The 18,382-nt window shown below is 30.7% G+C and overlaps 4 protein-coding genes across 5 annotated transcripts in view; 2 read left to right on the top strand and 2 right to left on the bottom strand.

Moving 5' to 3' along the window:
- LOC138936379 (uncharacterized) overlaps nucleotides 1-18,382 on the top strand; it is a 406,360-nt gene that overhangs the window by 326,621 nt on the left and 61,357 nt on the right. The gene's annotated exons all lie outside the window — the stretch shown is intronic.
- On the bottom strand, nucleotides 862-2,294 carry LOC138936345 (UPF0193 protein EVG1). The gene is made up of 5 exons (XM_070301662.1): nucleotides 2,101-2,294; nucleotides 1,810-1,940; nucleotides 1,635-1,731; nucleotides 1,381-1,524; nucleotides 862-1,160 (listed from the first exon to the last, which is right to left on the bottom strand). The coding sequence occupies exons 1-5, from the start codon at nucleotides 2,195-2,197 to the stop codon at nucleotides 934-936; spliced, it is 696 nt and encodes a 231-aa protein (XP_070157763.1). The 5' UTR covers nucleotides 2,198-2,294; the 3' UTR covers nucleotides 862-933.
- Nucleotides 3,171-6,103, top strand: LOC138936219 (uncharacterized). The gene is made up of 6 exons (XM_070301434.1): nucleotides 3,171-3,597; nucleotides 3,878-4,008; nucleotides 4,093-4,267; nucleotides 4,389-4,474; nucleotides 4,571-4,706; nucleotides 4,987-6,103. The coding sequence occupies exons 2-6, from the start codon at nucleotides 3,928-3,930 to the stop codon at nucleotides 5,178-5,180; spliced, it is 672 nt and encodes a 223-aa protein (XP_070157535.1). The 5' UTR covers nucleotides 3,171-3,597; nucleotides 3,878-3,927; the 3' UTR covers nucleotides 5,181-6,103.
- Nucleotides 3,888-9,416, bottom strand: LOC138936218 (WD repeat domain phosphoinositide-interacting protein 3). Of its 2 annotated transcripts, none has more exons than XM_070301433.1 (6): nucleotides 8,986-9,155; nucleotides 8,315-8,491; nucleotides 7,983-8,240; nucleotides 7,703-7,904; nucleotides 7,390-7,613; nucleotides 3,888-7,315 (listed from the first exon to the last, which is right to left on the bottom strand). In XM_070301433.1, exons 2-6 carry the CDS (start codon nucleotides 8,472-8,474, stop codon nucleotides 7,209-7,211), a joined length of 951 nt encoding a protein of 316 aa, XP_070157534.1. In that variant the 5' UTR covers nucleotides 8,475-8,491; nucleotides 8,986-9,155; the 3' UTR covers nucleotides 3,888-7,208. The 2 variants fall into 2 exon arrangements, with proteins under 2 accessions (XP_070157534.1, XP_070157533.1); XM_070301432.1 differs by lacking the exon at nucleotides 8,986-9,155 and adding an exon at nucleotides 9,228-9,416 and having other exon boundaries at nucleotides 3,889-7,315.

The following is an 18,382-nucleotide window of genomic DNA, read 5'->3' as shown; positions in this document are numbered from 1 at the left end:
CGAGCTCATATTCGTCCGATTTTACGCTTGTGTACGTTATCCCACCACTACGATTGCTCGAGTCTTCATCTCTTCATTCTGACATTATGAATGGAAAATGAAATACCGAGTGGCGATCGCGATGCAGCATTTGCAAGTTATTGTAAAATATCAATCACTTCTTCAATTAATATAGTATACATATTTTTAATTTTTTTTATTTTTTTTTTATTTTATTAATTTCGATTTTTTACTTTTTACTTTTCTTATTTTTCAGTGAAAAACACATAATAATTTGATAGCTGCATTAATTTTTTTTTCCGAAATCGATTAATCTCCTAAACCCCCTATCAGACTACGCGTTGAAGATCGAGAATCAAGATTGAAATTTGATCAATCAAAAATAAAGAAATTTTAGTTCCTTTTATTCTGATTGGTCAAATTCCAATCTTTAATCTTCAATTTTCAATGCGTAGTCTGATACGGGCTTTAGGGTATATATTTACTTTATGATTTAAGATAAGTGAATTATATTATACAAAATTATTTTTTTGGTTACCTTATTAAAATTTTCTTACAGCTTATCAAATAATTGAAAATGATAAAAAATATATTTGACACATGTTTAACCTGTGATCTATCCCGCATAATTCATATATCTCATATATTATACGTACACCGTGAAAAAAAAATTGTTAACTTGACTAAATTCATCCGACTAATTACTATTTCTTTAATTGAAATATTTTAAGTCAAATACGACATATTAAATAATTGAATCTAACATGAGGTATATTTTGATTTAAATACTTAAATATTTCTTAACTTACTTTCTTACTTAAAAATTAAAGAAATACAAAGAAATAGTAATTAGTTGGACGAATTTAGTCAAATCAACAATTTTTTTTTTTCTCAGTGTAGATTACGTCGAAGAACAGTCGGATTATTTTAAGATTAATTTTCCTCCAATTCTCCGAGCGGGAACGATTTTGGTGACCCTTTCTCATATTTAGATTCATAAATCTCCTTTCGCAGTTCCTCCGATGTTTGTTTATCTAGCGATTCGATGAATCGTATCTTCTGCGCTATCTCCTGCTGTATTATGGGCCGATATTTCTTTCCCATTCCGAGATTTTCCATATTGTACAAAAAATCCATCCTCTCTCGAATCCCTCGTACTACTACGAGAAGCAGAGCGATACAAATGCATATTTGTGTCGACAATGCTGCAAGGGACATGCGTTACAAAAATATATTTTAAATTTAAAAAATTCCCCCAAAAAAATGTTTAGTAAAATCACAAATGGCTAACAATGTTAAAAGGGGCAAACTTCTGTTACGTATACTTTTTTTAAATCATTAAGTATATCGTTCTACGCATCTATATATGATAAAACTTACATTCGTTTAAAACATCCGCATTTTCAGGTATTTGTGGCTCTCGTCTAATTTTATGAAGAATTTTGGGACCATGAGGTGTCTCTGGCATATCTTTCCCATAAGCCATCATACATGCCAAGTGACGTTTCTGTTTTTCCATGTTGGCTAATCGTGTGAAATGTATGTCATTTAATGCACCATTCATTTATGATTACTAAAGTATATTGTATTATATTGTCATTATTGATTACTAAAGAATTATTTATAATTTTTACGTAAAGGCATTGTCCTCCTGTATTGTTCTCTCTCGTAAGCACCGCTGCTTATAATCGTGTTCTGCGAACGTCTCCTCCATGCAATAGACGATTTAACCTATCGGGAGAGACGCTACAGAATATTATCTTGAAATCACTTTTTCGAAGAATCTTTTTACAGCGTCACGATATTTACTCGATTATCTTCGATCTTATCTATGTTCTTCTTCGTCCTTTCAATAGAAGACGGTAAAGATTCGCCCTTGTCGACTGCTTCCTGGATCGTCTTCCTTTGCGACATTGTTAGCTTAGATTCCTCCATTAAAACTAACATTAAAAATTTTAAGATGTTAAACGCATGTTTTTAAATTATAAATGTATTACAGAAAAAAAAACTAGATTTTTTTAAATTCCGATTAAAACGACGAATAAATTGATTTTCTATATTTAAGGTATCGATCGAATATGTTGATTACTATTTACTTACGCTTAATAAGATTTCTAGTTTCCTCGCTATATTTTGCTCTTGGAGGATTGTGAAAAGCACCCACGCCCAAACCGACTCTCTGATACTTTCGATCCATTGATTTAAAATCGTAAATTCTTCAAAGGAAGATATGCGCGATTACGTTAATGTGTCAAACGGACTGTCACACGCGTGGCAGCGATAATCACGCATGTCCATCCACTTGCTGACTGTAATATAACATCGGGGGTATATCCGTCGTGTTTCTATGACTACTCGGAAAGATGACTCAACTCAATCGAACCAACTTTCAAATTGAAATTCGAGATTGCAGTCTATTATCTATCTACGAGAACAGGACCAATAATCTCGACGGAGATTCGCAAATTATTCCGAGATCCGCAATCAAAATGATTTAATTTATATAGATTTTGTAATACAATAGTTGTTAATTATGATCATTTAAATACGTAAATTCTTGAGATCTTATTAGATTTTGGAAATTTGATGTTTGGTATTTTTTTAATTAAGTTTCGATAGGATCTTTAGATATGAGAATCTAGAAATTTTTGTTTTGTGAGTGAATTCGTAAGATTTTTAATAATATTAAATTTTCTAAAATTTTTAGATCTCATAAATTTTCAAAAGCTCTCAAATATTAAAATAATACATAATAATATGTTCAATTATTTAAAATTTATTATAATTTATAACTCACACTTTTGTCTCTTTCCTTAGTTTAGTTTCTTGCTCTAAAAATAGTCGTAAAAAAATTGATTAAAATACAAAATCATATTTAATCAATGTTTTCGAATTATTGCACAATTTATTAGTTTTAAGATAAATATGCTGATGTAACTCGGAATTACACACAAAATTAATTGATCATCTATAAATATGGAATAACGGAATAGTGTTTTCTGCTATATTGATCTTAATTAAATACGACTAAAAATTAAATTAGCAGATTAAAAGAAAAATAATAAGCTCGACAGAATCATCAGGTTGATCGACATTTACGCATATAAACAAACAATGATCAATTCAGAGCGGATTGATCATCTTGAAGGATGCGCGTGTGCGTGTACCGTGGCGCGTGCGCGTTCATCGGATAGCTTACTGACAGGGGTTCGTTTTCGCCCCTTGTTCCCTTTTCGTTCGACATAGTAAACCTCGCGTTTTGTTCAAGCATACCGATCCTGAAATCTCGCAGTTTTACGAATACGCGAAAAGTCTTTGCGAACAATTTCCGATGAAATTGTCGCGCTGCGGATCCCGTGTTTCGTTTCCGCAGTGCAAACCAGCGAAAATTATTGATTTCCCTTCATAAGCGGAGGGTGTTTGACAATTTGCTGAATGCTATTCGGAGCACACCTGCTGCGAAGGTAAACGGCGACGTATTTCACCTACTTTCGTCATCACTGCAACTCTCGATCAAGGCTGTGTCATACAAGGATTGTCAAGAGGTGGCAAGATCGGATTGCCTGATAGATTGTTAATTAATTAGTAAATTTATCGGTGAGCGTGTTAGTTCAATCTAGAATTTTGTTAGCGTTACTTTGTGGTGTTTTATTTACAGGACGTTCGTTTGTTAAAGAGCATAATTTGTAATACAATCTCGCTTTGGTATAATATTTGCAAAACGCGAATGCTTTATTATACTAGTAAAAGGTTTTTCTTGAAGAATTCGTGTATTTCATTAAATTTTAATAATGCGTACTTATATGTATCATGTATACAATTATAAAAATAATTTGTATAAATTATATATATATATATAAATTTCTAATCTTTTTAGGAATATTTACAAAAATAATATATAATCTGCGTTAATTATCAAAAGCAAAGATGAAGATCGGATTATTGAAAAACTTTTTGCACTACTTCAACTTAAGGCAGGGGACAATACTAATTGCCATATTTCAATTGGTAACAGTAATCTCTATCTATGAAATGTCTAACATCTCCCGAGCAATTATTCTTCACTGAATATAATTGTAAAAAATGTTACAGTTTTCGTCCGGATTCAGTATGATATTTTTCATTCTGGCGTTAGCACATGCAATGGGGATTAAAGAAATGGTGGTAAGAGATACCGAGGATGCTCTCGAAAGAGAGGCTTTGGAGGAAATATCATCGAATCATCTCAACACCAAAAAAATGGATCTGGCACATCATAACGCAATTGGTATACATTGCCAAAATATTCACACAAGAGATCAAAATTATTACATGACAACACACAGTAAAACGAACATTACTCTTTTTCATTACATAACTTTTGAAAAGACAATTTTATATATTTGCAGAAATGGTATATGCAATGTATTGTGGCCTTGTCATAACTGTTATTCACTTCATCTCCACCATGTTACTTCTCTATGGAGCTTTGACGGTATATATATAATTGAAATCGCTTAAAACATTATTTTCAAACTTATATATATATATCTATATTCTTTTCTTGTATTCTATATATTCAATTTTTTAGAATAATCCTCCTTTTATGGCGCCTTGGATGATGGTCAAAATCACTATCATATCGGCTCTAACGATATCATTATTTTTGGTAGAGGAAGACTGTCCTTTCCTCGCCACTTTAGGCGGGAGAGCGGGTATTTGCGAACGTATGTTAAAATTATAAATTATATAAGATGCCTAAAAAATTGTCATACATTTATGTTATTAATGCAGTAAATCTTTTTGATTATATTTTTATCAATTTTTCTTCAACAAAGATTTAACTGATATTCTTCATAACAATTTTAGAATAAGATTAGGTCGCACAAAACATAAATTTTAGAACAAGTTATTTCATATCATTGCACTTACTGAAACATCTTATATTAATGTTATTTTTTTCATGTTAACTCTGTTTTTTATTGAAGAAAGATAAAATATTTTCAGGTCTTATCGCCTTTTTCCTGATAATTATGAGCTTTTACATTTGGTTCGTCGTGTACAGTACTTATAAAAGTCTCGAGACAAAACAAGGACTCACACACGAAGTGCACAGTATGAAAAAAAAGTACGCGGTTCCTGTAACGCTGGAGGTACCAAAAGCAATTCAGATTTCAGCGAACAAACCCTACGAGCTTTAAATATATTATGAAGCTAGAGTAATAAAGAATTCGTTCGTGGATGAGAAAAGCTATGACTTCATAAAGACGCGAAGTTTAATCGCGAAGAGTTCTCCATGGCATGCATTTTCAAGAGAAAATCATGTGCTTTGAAAGAAATCATGAAATTGGGATAGTAATTTAGAAATGATTGCAGAATCGCAAAAAAGTGCATTATGTTGTAAATGAAAAATTAATTAACAGCGCGGATACAGAAAGTTTCGTAATAAAATGTATATTCGACGTAGGATTTGAAGATAATTGAAAAAATATTACTGTACAAAACTCGACTCGAATTTCTGCAAAGGACATGCTTCTTATATTTAAATGTTTCTTCTTGTTCTTGCCTTGTTAAAGTTACGCGCTTCTTTTTACATTTGTACGTTAAGACGGTTCTTTAATCCGACGCACAGATGCTAGTGTCGTTATACTTAAATCATTTAATCGAAAAACTGCATATCCACTATACGCACACGTACGACACATGTAAGTTCTGAATTTTCACCCGTCAGGATTCTAATAGATAAAATAATCGCGATTTTCAAGATTAATCTCACTGCTATACGAATGCGCACTTCTTTTCGCGCGCAAGACTGAATTTAATTTTTTAATATAATGCGAAATATTCTCAAAGATTTTCACTCGATAGTTCTTGACAATGTGAAAAAAAACTTTACGAATTATAAATTAATTTACTAAAGAAATAGCAGTAGGACTCCGCGAGTTATGGCATATATATATATATAATTAGTTTTACTTCAAATTTTAACCCAACTTCTTTGTGAAATTACAACTTTGTTATTTGCGGCAATATCCGTATGATATAAAGTTTGTAGGGTCACTTCTTGTGTATATGTATATTAAATGTGTATGGAAAAACATAAAAATAAAAATTACAATACATTCCAGTATGATACATATATGTATAATGTGTATATGATATGATTCGGCTATAAAACGAAGACATGTTTATTTAATCGCCAAAAACAATATCTCCCAGTTATAAAATCAATTTTTGCTTCGATTGTAAAATCGTAATTTAGCCTTTGCTTTTTCAATTTTTCGAGCAAGCGAGTTTAAATCCTTATCACATATCAAAAGCCAAATAGACGATTTCATAAAAATGTGGTTCTATCTCGCTCACTCTTATTTTAATTTTTTTCATTCAGGCGAACTATCGATAAAATTGATAGGACTAGAGATTAATTTCTAAATTATAAACAAATTCGAGCCCCGATTATAATGGCCAATCCCGAGAGTTACGATTCTATAACCGGAAAATGCAGTATTTATAACAATAATTTATTTAAAACTGTTAAAGGGAGTAGTGATTTATGTATCATTTTTATATAATATATAATGTGTTTATATATAACGAAAAAATTTTGTAGAGCTAGAGAAACACAAAATCGATAAGGATATACGATTGCATTGCAAAGCTTTTACTGCATAGCTAGAAAATGATTATTTCTTTTTTGCCACAATGATATTTATGGCCAACATTCGCTTTAACTATAGTTGCAGCAGCATTATTATCTAAACTGTAAGAAAAAATGTGAGTATCATATCAACAAGTAACTTGCGGTGTCCCTTGTGTTATACCTGGGGTATATTCCTTCTGTTTTTTCTTTTTATATTTAAAAATTTGCTCTTCTATTAATAGACGTCAGGTTGAATAGGCTCGTGTAACAGATTTATGACATAATGTCCATTAACACATTTTGCGATGTTCGCATCGATAAACTATCTTTTTTTTCCTCTTTTTCTTTTTCAAAAAGTCACGCAATACATCAACGATCGGTATCACCAACAATTAATTAGAACTCTTTATTTGGTCCTCTATCATAACATCCGATATGGACGTTACTTTTTCTATGAACAGTCCACATATTGTAATCTCAATGAGCGCAATATATCTCCGCCATATTCGCCCATTTTTATCAGCTGATATAAATAAGAATAACGAAGGAACACGATGATTGGGAATTCACCGCCATTATCGTCCTCCAATCACGCTTTGTCGTCGGTTAATTCGAGAAACTGTGCATAAAAGTCTCTCGTGCATTCACCCTTGTTGTTGAATACAAACTTGTAATAACTACCGTCCGCGCATATCACTGCATAAGGGATCGTAAACGTAAGAAATATTGTTATATACATGGTAATCACATATTTCGAATTCACAGCTTACCTATAATGCTATTGTTATCTTGACCAAACGCGCACATGCACTGGGGACCGCTGGGTACTTGAAATTTGCAGAAACTCCAACTCGAGCTAAAGTACTTTGGCAAAAACGTGGCGGACGCTAAACTAGATTGGCGATTCAGTTTTTGATCTTCGACGGCGAATACGTGTACGGTTCCATGATCACTGGCAACGCAGAGCCACGTAGAATCGTGATTAAAGTTTATGCTAAAATAGAGTATGTACATCATACAATTGATATTTAGTATTGCTGCAAACATATATATTTTATCCGTCACATCTCCTTTTGCACTTACCAATAGATATTTGCATGATTTGCTCCTCTTCTTAATTCATTAATCATGTTACCATTTTGGGTATCAAATACTCTTATCAGAGTACCCTTCTCAGAGGCAGTAGCCAATCTAGTGCCTTGCAGGTTTAAAGCTATGCAAGATAAAGGCGTTTCATGTGCTTCTATATTTAAGGGTTGCTTCTCCGTATTAGCCAGATCTATAACTGAAGTGTAAATCTCTGTGTTATATTATATATAACACATGTAAAGAGCATTAATTACTTTTTTGTAACAATTCTTACCTTGAACATGGCCATTTTTTCTTCCGGGAAAGGCGAGCAAGGAATTGTTACTATTTGGACATAGAACGCACAATCCTCGCGGATTAGAATTAGTTTCAAATACGTGCAACTGTTGGGGATTTTGCGTAAATGTGTAAACTTTTATAACACCTTCTAATACTACTACTATCCTGTCCCTCCGCAATTTTACTCCTTTTACAGATGCATTAAATTCTAAAGTGATTGCTGGCAATTTTTTTATATCATCCCATATCATAACTGCAATTATAAAATATAAATGATATCTCTTTACAACAATATTTATAACATATGTACATAAAGTAAAAACCAACCTTTATTTGTTGGATACATTGGCTTTGCTCCACCACCAACTAGTGCTAAATAATTACATCTGAATAGCATTTCTACATATCCGAGACCTCCGTCGCTAAAATCATGTCTCTCTTTCTCCTTCAATGGATCACAATTGTATACTCTGAATCCATTCTCCATACCACAAGCAAAACATCCTGCAAATGCGTGAACAAGACTGATATCTTTATCTGCTTATATACATCCCTTTTCTTAGCGATATTAATTAGTATTTACAATATGTACATATTAACACAAATACATAAAATGACTGGATATGATAAACTCACACATGTAATGTGATATCATAAACATGAAATATACAATCACACACAACATACAACTTACACAAATATACATATGATATGACATATGATTTTCAAAATGGAAAGGGAATATTGATGAGCATGTTGAATCATTTTATTATATTTTGTATACTTTCTCTTTTACAAAAATTAGGATAAAACGGTTTTATTAATAAAAGTGGATAATCGATATGAGTCCAAATCTATATGTGTACCGAGTAACATTTCGATGTTGACAGAGATTGTTGATATTTTTTCCGCGAAGCAAGGAGGATCGCGATAAATTAACTGACAAACAAAATTACGATCCACGGGCGTGCAAGAACGAGGTTAGAAATGACGAATACCGTTACAGTCTGCAGCATTGAATTATTCCTACGAACACGATCGCGAGGCTGTAAAGCGCGACGTTAGGACGTTAGAATTCTGGCGTTAAATATCACGTCGCGGTCGCGTTGATATTCATATCGACGACGTAAACATTCTTACGCTAACGAGGTTAGAAGCGGAAACGAAGCGGATCTGACAGTGCGTGGGGTGAACGCGCGCTGTCAAACATACGCAGCGTGGAATCGCGTGCCACGCGTACCTTGGTCCTGATTGAAGCCGGCGTAGAGCAAGCCGTTGCCGTGCGGGTTTCCCGCGGTCAGATTCATCGTAGATCGCTCCGATGACGAAAAAACATTCGCATCCAAATAAAATCTCGCGCTCGCGTCGCGGGTCGCGGCACTCAATCACATCCTCGCCGGTTAGCCGCAGATGCTTCCCTCCGTCTGCCGCTACGAGCGCAGTCGAGGACATCTATATGCATCCGTGTTATGTATATGTACATAAAAACATGCACATGATATCTAGTACTTTTATCGAGTCAATGACATCGCGCATGAATATTTGTATATCAAGATGATTGTTGGGTAAATAAAAGCGAAATTATTTTATTTAATATTTTATAATCTAATCATTGATTTGTATCACATGTCTCAAAAATCATTTGAATGTCTTTGATACTAACAGCGAAAAGCCTGAGAGGGATCATATGCTGCCGTTTTTACCAACTAGAAAAGCCTAGTAGCGTCATCTAGATCCAATTTAAAGCCGTCGAAACTACATGGCCAGATTAACTTTTTCATGCCACGGTAAAACAGACGATTTTGATACACATGTTCGATTTACAGTAAATTTCTTTCGCTTTTTTCTTACTCTTGGAACAAAAGCATCAAGTATCAAGCATTTTAGTAATAAGTAAAATATGCTTTTAAATTATATAGCTTTTTATTATTAATTTTTTATTAATTATATTATTAAAATAATTTTTTAATTTATAAATTTAGTTGGATGCGCATTAGTGCGCATGTACAAATTTATATAAGCATAAGTAATTAAAACAATGAAATAATTAATAGTAGAAGTCTCTTGAAAATAAACACGTAATAAAATAGATATAATATATTTATAAGTTATTAATAATAATATAAATATAATATTAAATATTAAAATTATACATAAGAGGTATTTAAAAAATTTTTTAAATGTTATTTAGAGATCTCTTAGACAAAGTTTTCACCAGCTTGCATAATATACTTTGTAACTCACAATTCAACTCTCGTCTTGTGGAAAATATAGTAACCTCGTTCATGAGATCGAAGTAACGATCACGCTCAAGAACGTGAAAAGAATCTATTGTTCGTAATAAACGAAATGAAGGAAAATATTGTAAATGTGCATACAATTGATATAAAATATTAGATATGCAGGAATATCACGTGTATTTTTTAAGATACTTTTTTCACTTATTATAAATATTTCGTACGTGTCTGATTAAAAAATAATAATAATAATAGTAATTTAATTTTTTATTGCAGACATCTTTTACATCATATATAGGATTTATTTCATTAGACAACTAATAAACATTATTAAGGTATTAATCAAAGTAAATTCTAATATTTTATTTAAAGAGAATTATTTCGTTCTCTGAAATTGTTTCGTTCTCTGAAATTGCGCGAAATTAGTTTTACATTCATCTCGATGAGATTGTTCTCTCGATTTGTTAATATCAATTTGGATTCAGTTATCTCTAGTGTAATTGGTACGAATTAAAATTAATATTATTACTTTTTAAACTTGTAAAAATTTTTTTTAGCAATTACATTTAAGAGGAATCAAGTATCGAAGGATTTTTTTTAAATTCGATATTTTGATACTTTAAAACATTCCGTGCAATCTGCATGCAAAAAAATATTATTTTGTAAAATTATTTACAATGAGATTTATATGAGAAATTTAATAATTGATAATTATTATGTTTCGGCTCGAATGACACAAAGCGAGATCAAATTCCGTCGTAAATAATTTTGAATGCAGTAGCACAAATGAAATGGCATTCGTCGTTTATAATCATCACCGATCGTCGATCGCGTATCGTATAACAGTCGGAAATTAAATGACAAGATACGCATGTACGTAACAAGTAAACGTCAATTGGAAATATTTTAATATAAAAGAGACAGAAAGAGAAAGATATGATTTTGAATATATTTATATGGATTTATATATATTTTTTGAATTTTGTTCCAATAAAATATACAAATACTAGTTATTTACAAGAAAACCAAATGCTATTTTACTTAATTCACATAATTCGCGCGACGATCATATATATAGATTTTTGATCAGCCGTACTTGATTAAAATGTCTGTCATGAACGCGTAACTTTTTTCTTAAGAAATTGTAAAAAAGTTCTGTTCGTCTTCCTACGTGAATCGCGCTCAACGCAACCCTTCAATTTCTTTAAATAAGATTATCCGATTTGAAAAGCAACAATTACGGTGACACAATAAAATGGCACTTTATATTTTAAGGGTTTTATTACCATTAGAGTCTCTTAATAATTGCCTGATTCAAATCAAATTGTTCGAGTACCGTCTGTCTCATTAGCATATGGCGAGGCAATTGAAATTATTCAGAAATCCAGAAGTCCCTAAAGAGCATAAGGTAATCTTGCGAACGAATAACTTGATGGCAGTAACACGTGTGCTTTACGAGTAATTGCACATATACATATATGTAGAGTGTGTATGTGTGTACATACGTATGCATGAAGACCGATAAATGTATATGCGTATGTATATAAAGATCGATCGCGAATTCACTCTTACAAAAGGCATATTAAATCGATACTTGAATATATTAAAATTTTCTCGAAAGTCTCGAAATTTATTGTTGCCTCAAAAAAAAAAGGACAAATGACCTATATCGCGATACGCGAAAAGACGGATTTATTTATACATTTATATATGTATATATATATATATATATATCTCGCGAGACAAAGAGAGAAAGAGAGAGAGAGAGAGAGAGAGAGAAATTCATAGCTTGTAATGCGCATGATGTTGCGTACGTAAATCATAATGCGGGATATTAACTGTTAAAGTGCGTTGATGCGTTTGCTAATGTCAATATCGAACCGACACATACCATATAGCGTGTTACTTGGTGTTACGAGAGAGAGAGAGTGAGGGGGGAAGGGAGTGGGAAGGGGGGAGAGAGAGAGAGAGAGAGAGAAATATGGACATGTCAAACTAAATATTTTACGAGATATTTAATCTTTTATATCAAAATATGTCAGATTAAAATATAAAATAACTCAAAAAGTACTTAATGAAAAAATACTTTATTATATTGTTTTGGAAAGCTCTCGATGTCAGCTACAAGAATACTAAATAAAAAATGGGGGTTTCCATTTAAGATTTTAAAGTTGACCTTCACATGACCTTCAAATGATTTTCCAAGGTCAAATCATTGTCACCATCTTATGGCCCCCTTGAAGCCACACAATTTTTGTTTAAAATATTTTTCGATTTAACGCAGTGTTTCTGAGATATTTGAGTGGGTCCTTTAAAATGGGACACCCTGTATGTATACTGGTTGATCCTCGTTCTCTCATTACAAACGCGTATACATGTATACGAGAGTGACGCCAGAGTACGTACATATACGCGTATATATACATATGTCAACGGCAGGTAATAATGCTCGCACGTGTATGTACAAGAGTATCGGAGTATCGGAGAGGTGCTAACATCGTCGAGAGGTGCCGCAATTTACGCGATCGCGCGTATTACGCACGTAAATCCGGCTTTCGTCCGTGCGTCGTGTTTCATTTCTCCGTTCGATGCACGACTAGTCTAGAGTCGGCTAATCGCGTGACTTTCGCATTTACCCAATTATCGTGATCCTTAATTTTGCATCGATAACGGTTTACCCGATAATACGTTTCTGGGCGCGGTCGATTTGTCACTATCGGAAATACGGTCGCTTTAAATTGAAACTGTCACAGGGATTGTTCGAGAAGTTCGCGCGACGTATACTTCGTTATTACCGAGCGCGAACTTTATCGAGGTAACGCCCATCTTTCTCCTCGAGTTTTTTTTTCTCACGATATATATATATATATATATATATATATATATATATATATATATATAACTCTTTCTCTCTTTCTCTCTCTTTGTCTTCCAAAAACTACTTACGTGAGATTTAGAGCGGGTTTTTACTTCTGTATTCCTCGGACGCGTTAGATATCCATTGTTTTAATACTGCTTGCCGCACCTGCAACAGCACGATATTTTAATGATTAAATATCCGCCTCTAATGCGAATGTAATTTAGATATTGCGCGTTTACATTCCAGTGCCGTAATAGCTGTGGAAATTTACCGTCGGGTATTATTATAAAAATGTATCAACTGAAGGGATGATCTTAAATCGCAGAAATAATTGCTGGTATTCGGAGAAGAGTTGCCAAGATTAATTAAGCTCGGTCGTATCAATTAGTTTAGTGAGCTACAAATGCGAGATTTCGAATTATGTGTAATTTTAGAAACAATGCATATTCTAAATCAGTATTTTTTTTCAGATTATATCAATTACATAATTGTACATTATATTTATATAAATTTTTAAACTACCATCTATCAAAATTTATTTCAATTACATGATTATGTATATTTTTTATAACGGTAGTATATTACATAAAAAATTTTGCTTTAGATGATCATTCATGTATATAAGAAAGACAATCTGCCAAAAGTCAGCATTGAATTATTGGGAAACTTCGATACTCTAAATAATTGTACCTTTATTAAAAGTGAGAAGATTATATTTTTTTCGTTATTCAACCATTTCCATATTATTTAATAATCTAATAATGATAATAATTGAATTAATTCAATAATGAAGCATTTCTATTATTCACTGATCGATAAAATGAATATTATAAGTAATTTACATAAAACTTGTATTCACGTATACAAGAGTAACTTGGTTCCATCTAATCAATATAATGAGGCGAAAAATACAATGTTAAAAGCTTCCTTTTCTTCCCTTTGGCCCTTCTTCTCGAAGAAACTTGGTACTTTTCCATTCGTATCGCTTCGATTGAGGTTTGAAGAAGTTTCAGAGTAAGGAGAAGGATAAAAAGACGGTGATAAATTCCGCGAATGCCAACGGACGAATGGAACTGCAAACGAATGTTCCAAGATCTTGAAGAATTTTGATATGCCGATCATGTGAACGTAAATTCTATCTTGCTTGTTTTTCTTCAGATTTATAGAAGACATATTGATTCCTATGACATACAGGATGTTCCATTTTAAAGGACCCACTCAAATATCTCAGAAACACTGCGTTAAATCGAAAAATGTTTCAAGCAAAAGTTGTGTGGCTTCAAGGGGGCCATAAGACGGTGACAATGATTTGACCTTGGAAAATCATTTGAAGGTCATGTGAAGGTCAACTTTAAAATCTTAAACGAAAACCCTCATTTTTTATTTAGTATTCTTGTAGCTGACATCGAGAGCTTTCCAAAACACTATAATAAAGTATTTTTTTATTAAGTACTTTTTCAATTATTTTATATTTTAATCTGACATATTTTGATATAAAAGATTAAATATCTCGTAAAATATTTAGTTTTTGATAATCTTACCGTAATACTTCTATGTACAGAATAATGAGACAAATCAATTGGTATAAAAAAAAAATTCTTTTTATGAAAATTATTTACAATGTATTTTTTTTGGCACTAATTAATTTGTCTTATTATTCTGTACATAGAAGTATGACGGTAAAATTATCGAAAATTGAATATTTGACGAAATATGTTATTTTTTATATACATTATACATACACTATACATTAGAAGAAAATTAAAATTTCAGATTATATTTTGTATATTAAATTTATTATATTGTATCATTTATTGTATTGTATATTAAAATAAATAAAACCTAATCAAACCTGAGAAATGAAAAAAAGAGGAAACAAATCATCCTCATACATTTTTCCTCCTCCATAGTATCTCCACCTTAATGAAGGCATTTGCCGGGTGAGGAGGTTTGAGTATTCTAATGATCCTAAGAGCTATGCCGGCGGTAACATATAACGTTTTCGAGTGAAGCAGGTTTGATTGTTCGGAGATCAATTAATAACGTCATATATTCTGTCTTGATTATTAGGAGTATTTAAATTATTAGATTAATCAATAAAATATTTCAAGTAAGCATTTAATTGATTAATCAGGGCAATGAATTTTATGCTTTAAAGCCTAGAGATGTATTTTATATTAGTTATATTATTAATGTATCATATATTTGTATTAATCAGATTCTCTTAAAACTTATTTTTGATCGAACATATATTCATGGTAAATTGGGTTTAATTACTTTCAAAGCGATCAAACTTGCTTCATTCGAAAACGCTAATAGTTACCGGTAGTCACTCATGCCGGACAAGTCGAAGGGAAGGAGTCAGACTAAGAGAGATACCGTAATTATTATCTGTGGAAATTTAGTTTCATTGGAAAACTTCAATATGTTCTCGTGTCTGGTGATTCGACTTCTACTCTTACATACATGATACGTAAACTCTGTGCATTAGAATTTATATGAGAGAGAGTTGGGTGATAGCAAATTCCTGCATAATGATATACAGTCAATTTTCGTATACTAACTAGTTTTGATTTTTCCGAGCTATAAAGAATACTTTATATTTCTTGTTAAAGTTGTAGGAACATAACAGCAAATTTTCTGTGTTGCTACAATTAATATAAAAAAGTATAAATAAAAAGATAGAAAAAAATATAAATTGCAAATAAGTATTGCTAAAGAGAAACACTTTTGTATTGTTTTTGGTTTGATTTATTATAAATCGACTCTCTTTACATACACATGTGAAAGTCGTCTTTAATTCTAAATTTTCTTTACGATAATATTCTATTAATATAAAATATACGTTATGTGTATTTTAATGATCGATATAATTGATATAAATGATATCTTACATTTATCTTCTATAATATTTTGCGTGTAATTATTTTGACAAAGTACTTTATAATGTGATGGGATGAATATAGAAAATATGAGCGTATAATATATGTATCGAAGTATATATAATATGGCTCTTCGTAGAATAATATTTTTTTATAAAAGAACTTAGCTTTTGTAGTAAAACTTTTGTATAGATATAGATCATTCTTTCAAAAAAATTATTTTTTGTAACAATGCTAAATTTATAAAAAGCTTGTGAAATATATTTATGTATATATAAAAATATATTTATGTATGTATATAATCATATATTTATATAATATAGACATAAAAATTATTAATGAATGTATGACAAATATACATACAAATATATATATATATATATACACACACACATACACATATGTATATGTATATGTATATATATAAATATATAAAACAATACATACACACACACGTGCATGTATATATATAAAATTATATTTTTATAATATAGATATAAAAATTATTATAAATATATAATAAATATACAGACACATATAGTATATATAAATATATATATGTATATGTATATATATACATGTAAAAATATGTATATATTTATGTATAAATACCATATATAAAACAATACATACATATATATATATATATATATACGTATGTATGTATATGAATGTGTACTTCACAAACTTCTTGTATATTGTATAAAATATAATTTTAATCAAAAATATTGAAAGTTAATATATATCATTATTGTAATCATATTCCGATTATTATTTATAATAAATATTATTCTACTTTTATATATGTGAATATTATTAATGACATAAAATATTCCGGCACATTATAATAATTTTCTCCAAAATAAAATTTGAAAAATGACAGCAAGAACAAGTACAAAACTGTATCGATCATAAGTAATAACGAGTTAATGTAATCATTGTTAGATTCTAAATACATTATTATGTTAAATATATAAATTGGCAAAAATTTGTATAAATTGTCTTTAATATGATAAAAATGTAATAAAGATAATTCGAAGAAAAAGTAGATCACGCAAGTCCACATAGAAAATATGAATTGTTTAAAATAAAAAATATATAATTGAAATGTTATATAATCGACGAATTATATAATAGTTTCACGAAATTGAAATATACAGGGTGTCCCATTTTAAAGGACCCATTCAAATATCTCAGAAACACTGCGTTAAATCGAAAAATGTTTCAAACAAAAGTTATGTGGCTTCAAGGGGGCCATAAGATGGTGACAATGATTTGACCTTGTAAAATCATTTGAAGGTTATGTGAAGATCAACTTTAAAATCTTAAATGGAAACCCCCATTTTTTATTTAGTATTCTTGTAGCTGACAAGAGAGCTTTTCAAAACACTATAATAAACTATTTTTTTATTCAGTACTTTTCGAGTTATGTTATATTTTAATCTGACATTTTTTGATATAAAAAATTAAATATCTCATAAAATATTCAGTTTTCGATAATCTTACCGTAATTCTTTTATGTACAGAATAATGAGACAAATCAATTAGTGTAAAAAAAAAACAAATTGTTTAAAAAAATACATCCTAATAATTTTTTTAAAAACTATTATTTTTTTATACTAATTGATTTGTATCATTATTCTGTACATAAAAGTATTACGGTAAGATTATCAAAAACTAACTATTTTATGAGATATTTAATTTTTTATATCAAAAGATGTCAGATTAAAATATAAAATAACTCAAAAAGTACTGAATAGAAAAATAGTTTATTATAGTGTTTTGGAAAGCTCTCGAGGCAAGATACAAGAATACTAAATAAAAAATGGGGGTTTCTATTTAAGATTTTAAAGTTAACCTTCACATGAGCTTCATGATTTTCCAAAGTCAAATCATTGTCACCATCTTATGGCCCCCTTGAAGCCACATAACTTTTGTTTGAAACATTTTTCGATTTAACGCAGTGTTTCTGAGATATTTGAGTGGGTCCTTTAAAATGGGACAACCTTTATAACGATCAGCGTTATAGATGTAGAGTTCTATATTTATTTGTGCCATCTAATTCGGGGAATCATATATATTTAGAAATATTCTACGTATATTATATTGATATATTTATACCAATTATAAAAGAAGTCTAACACAAATCGATTCGTTTGCAGAAAAAGTCAGAGCAAAAGTTTATTGAGAAAGAGAAAGATATCATCGAATCTTTTAACGTTTCTCTGGTATTTTTCTCATCGTCAATCGAAACAGAAACGTAGACCATTTGAACTACGTAATTCAGTCTTCAATATTATATAGCGATTTATTGCATTCCAAAATAATCCTTGTGCAAATCTAAAGACTAATGTAAGATATTTCAAAATAATATCTTCGTCATGAATGCTTTGCGACAACATTTTTCTGCTGTGAA

Source organism: Polyergus mexicanus, unplaced genomic scaffold (assembly GCF_030449975.1).
Source record: "Polyergus mexicanus isolate NDT 795.1 unplaced genomic scaffold, iyPolMexi1.0 SCAF_9, whole genome shotgun sequence".
Taxonomy (NCBI): Eukaryota; Metazoa; Arthropoda; class Insecta; order Hymenoptera; family Formicidae; genus Polyergus; species Polyergus mexicanus.
The sequence above is the reverse complement of the archived record's forward strand: the minus strand, read 5'-3'. Positions and strand labels throughout refer to the sequence as shown.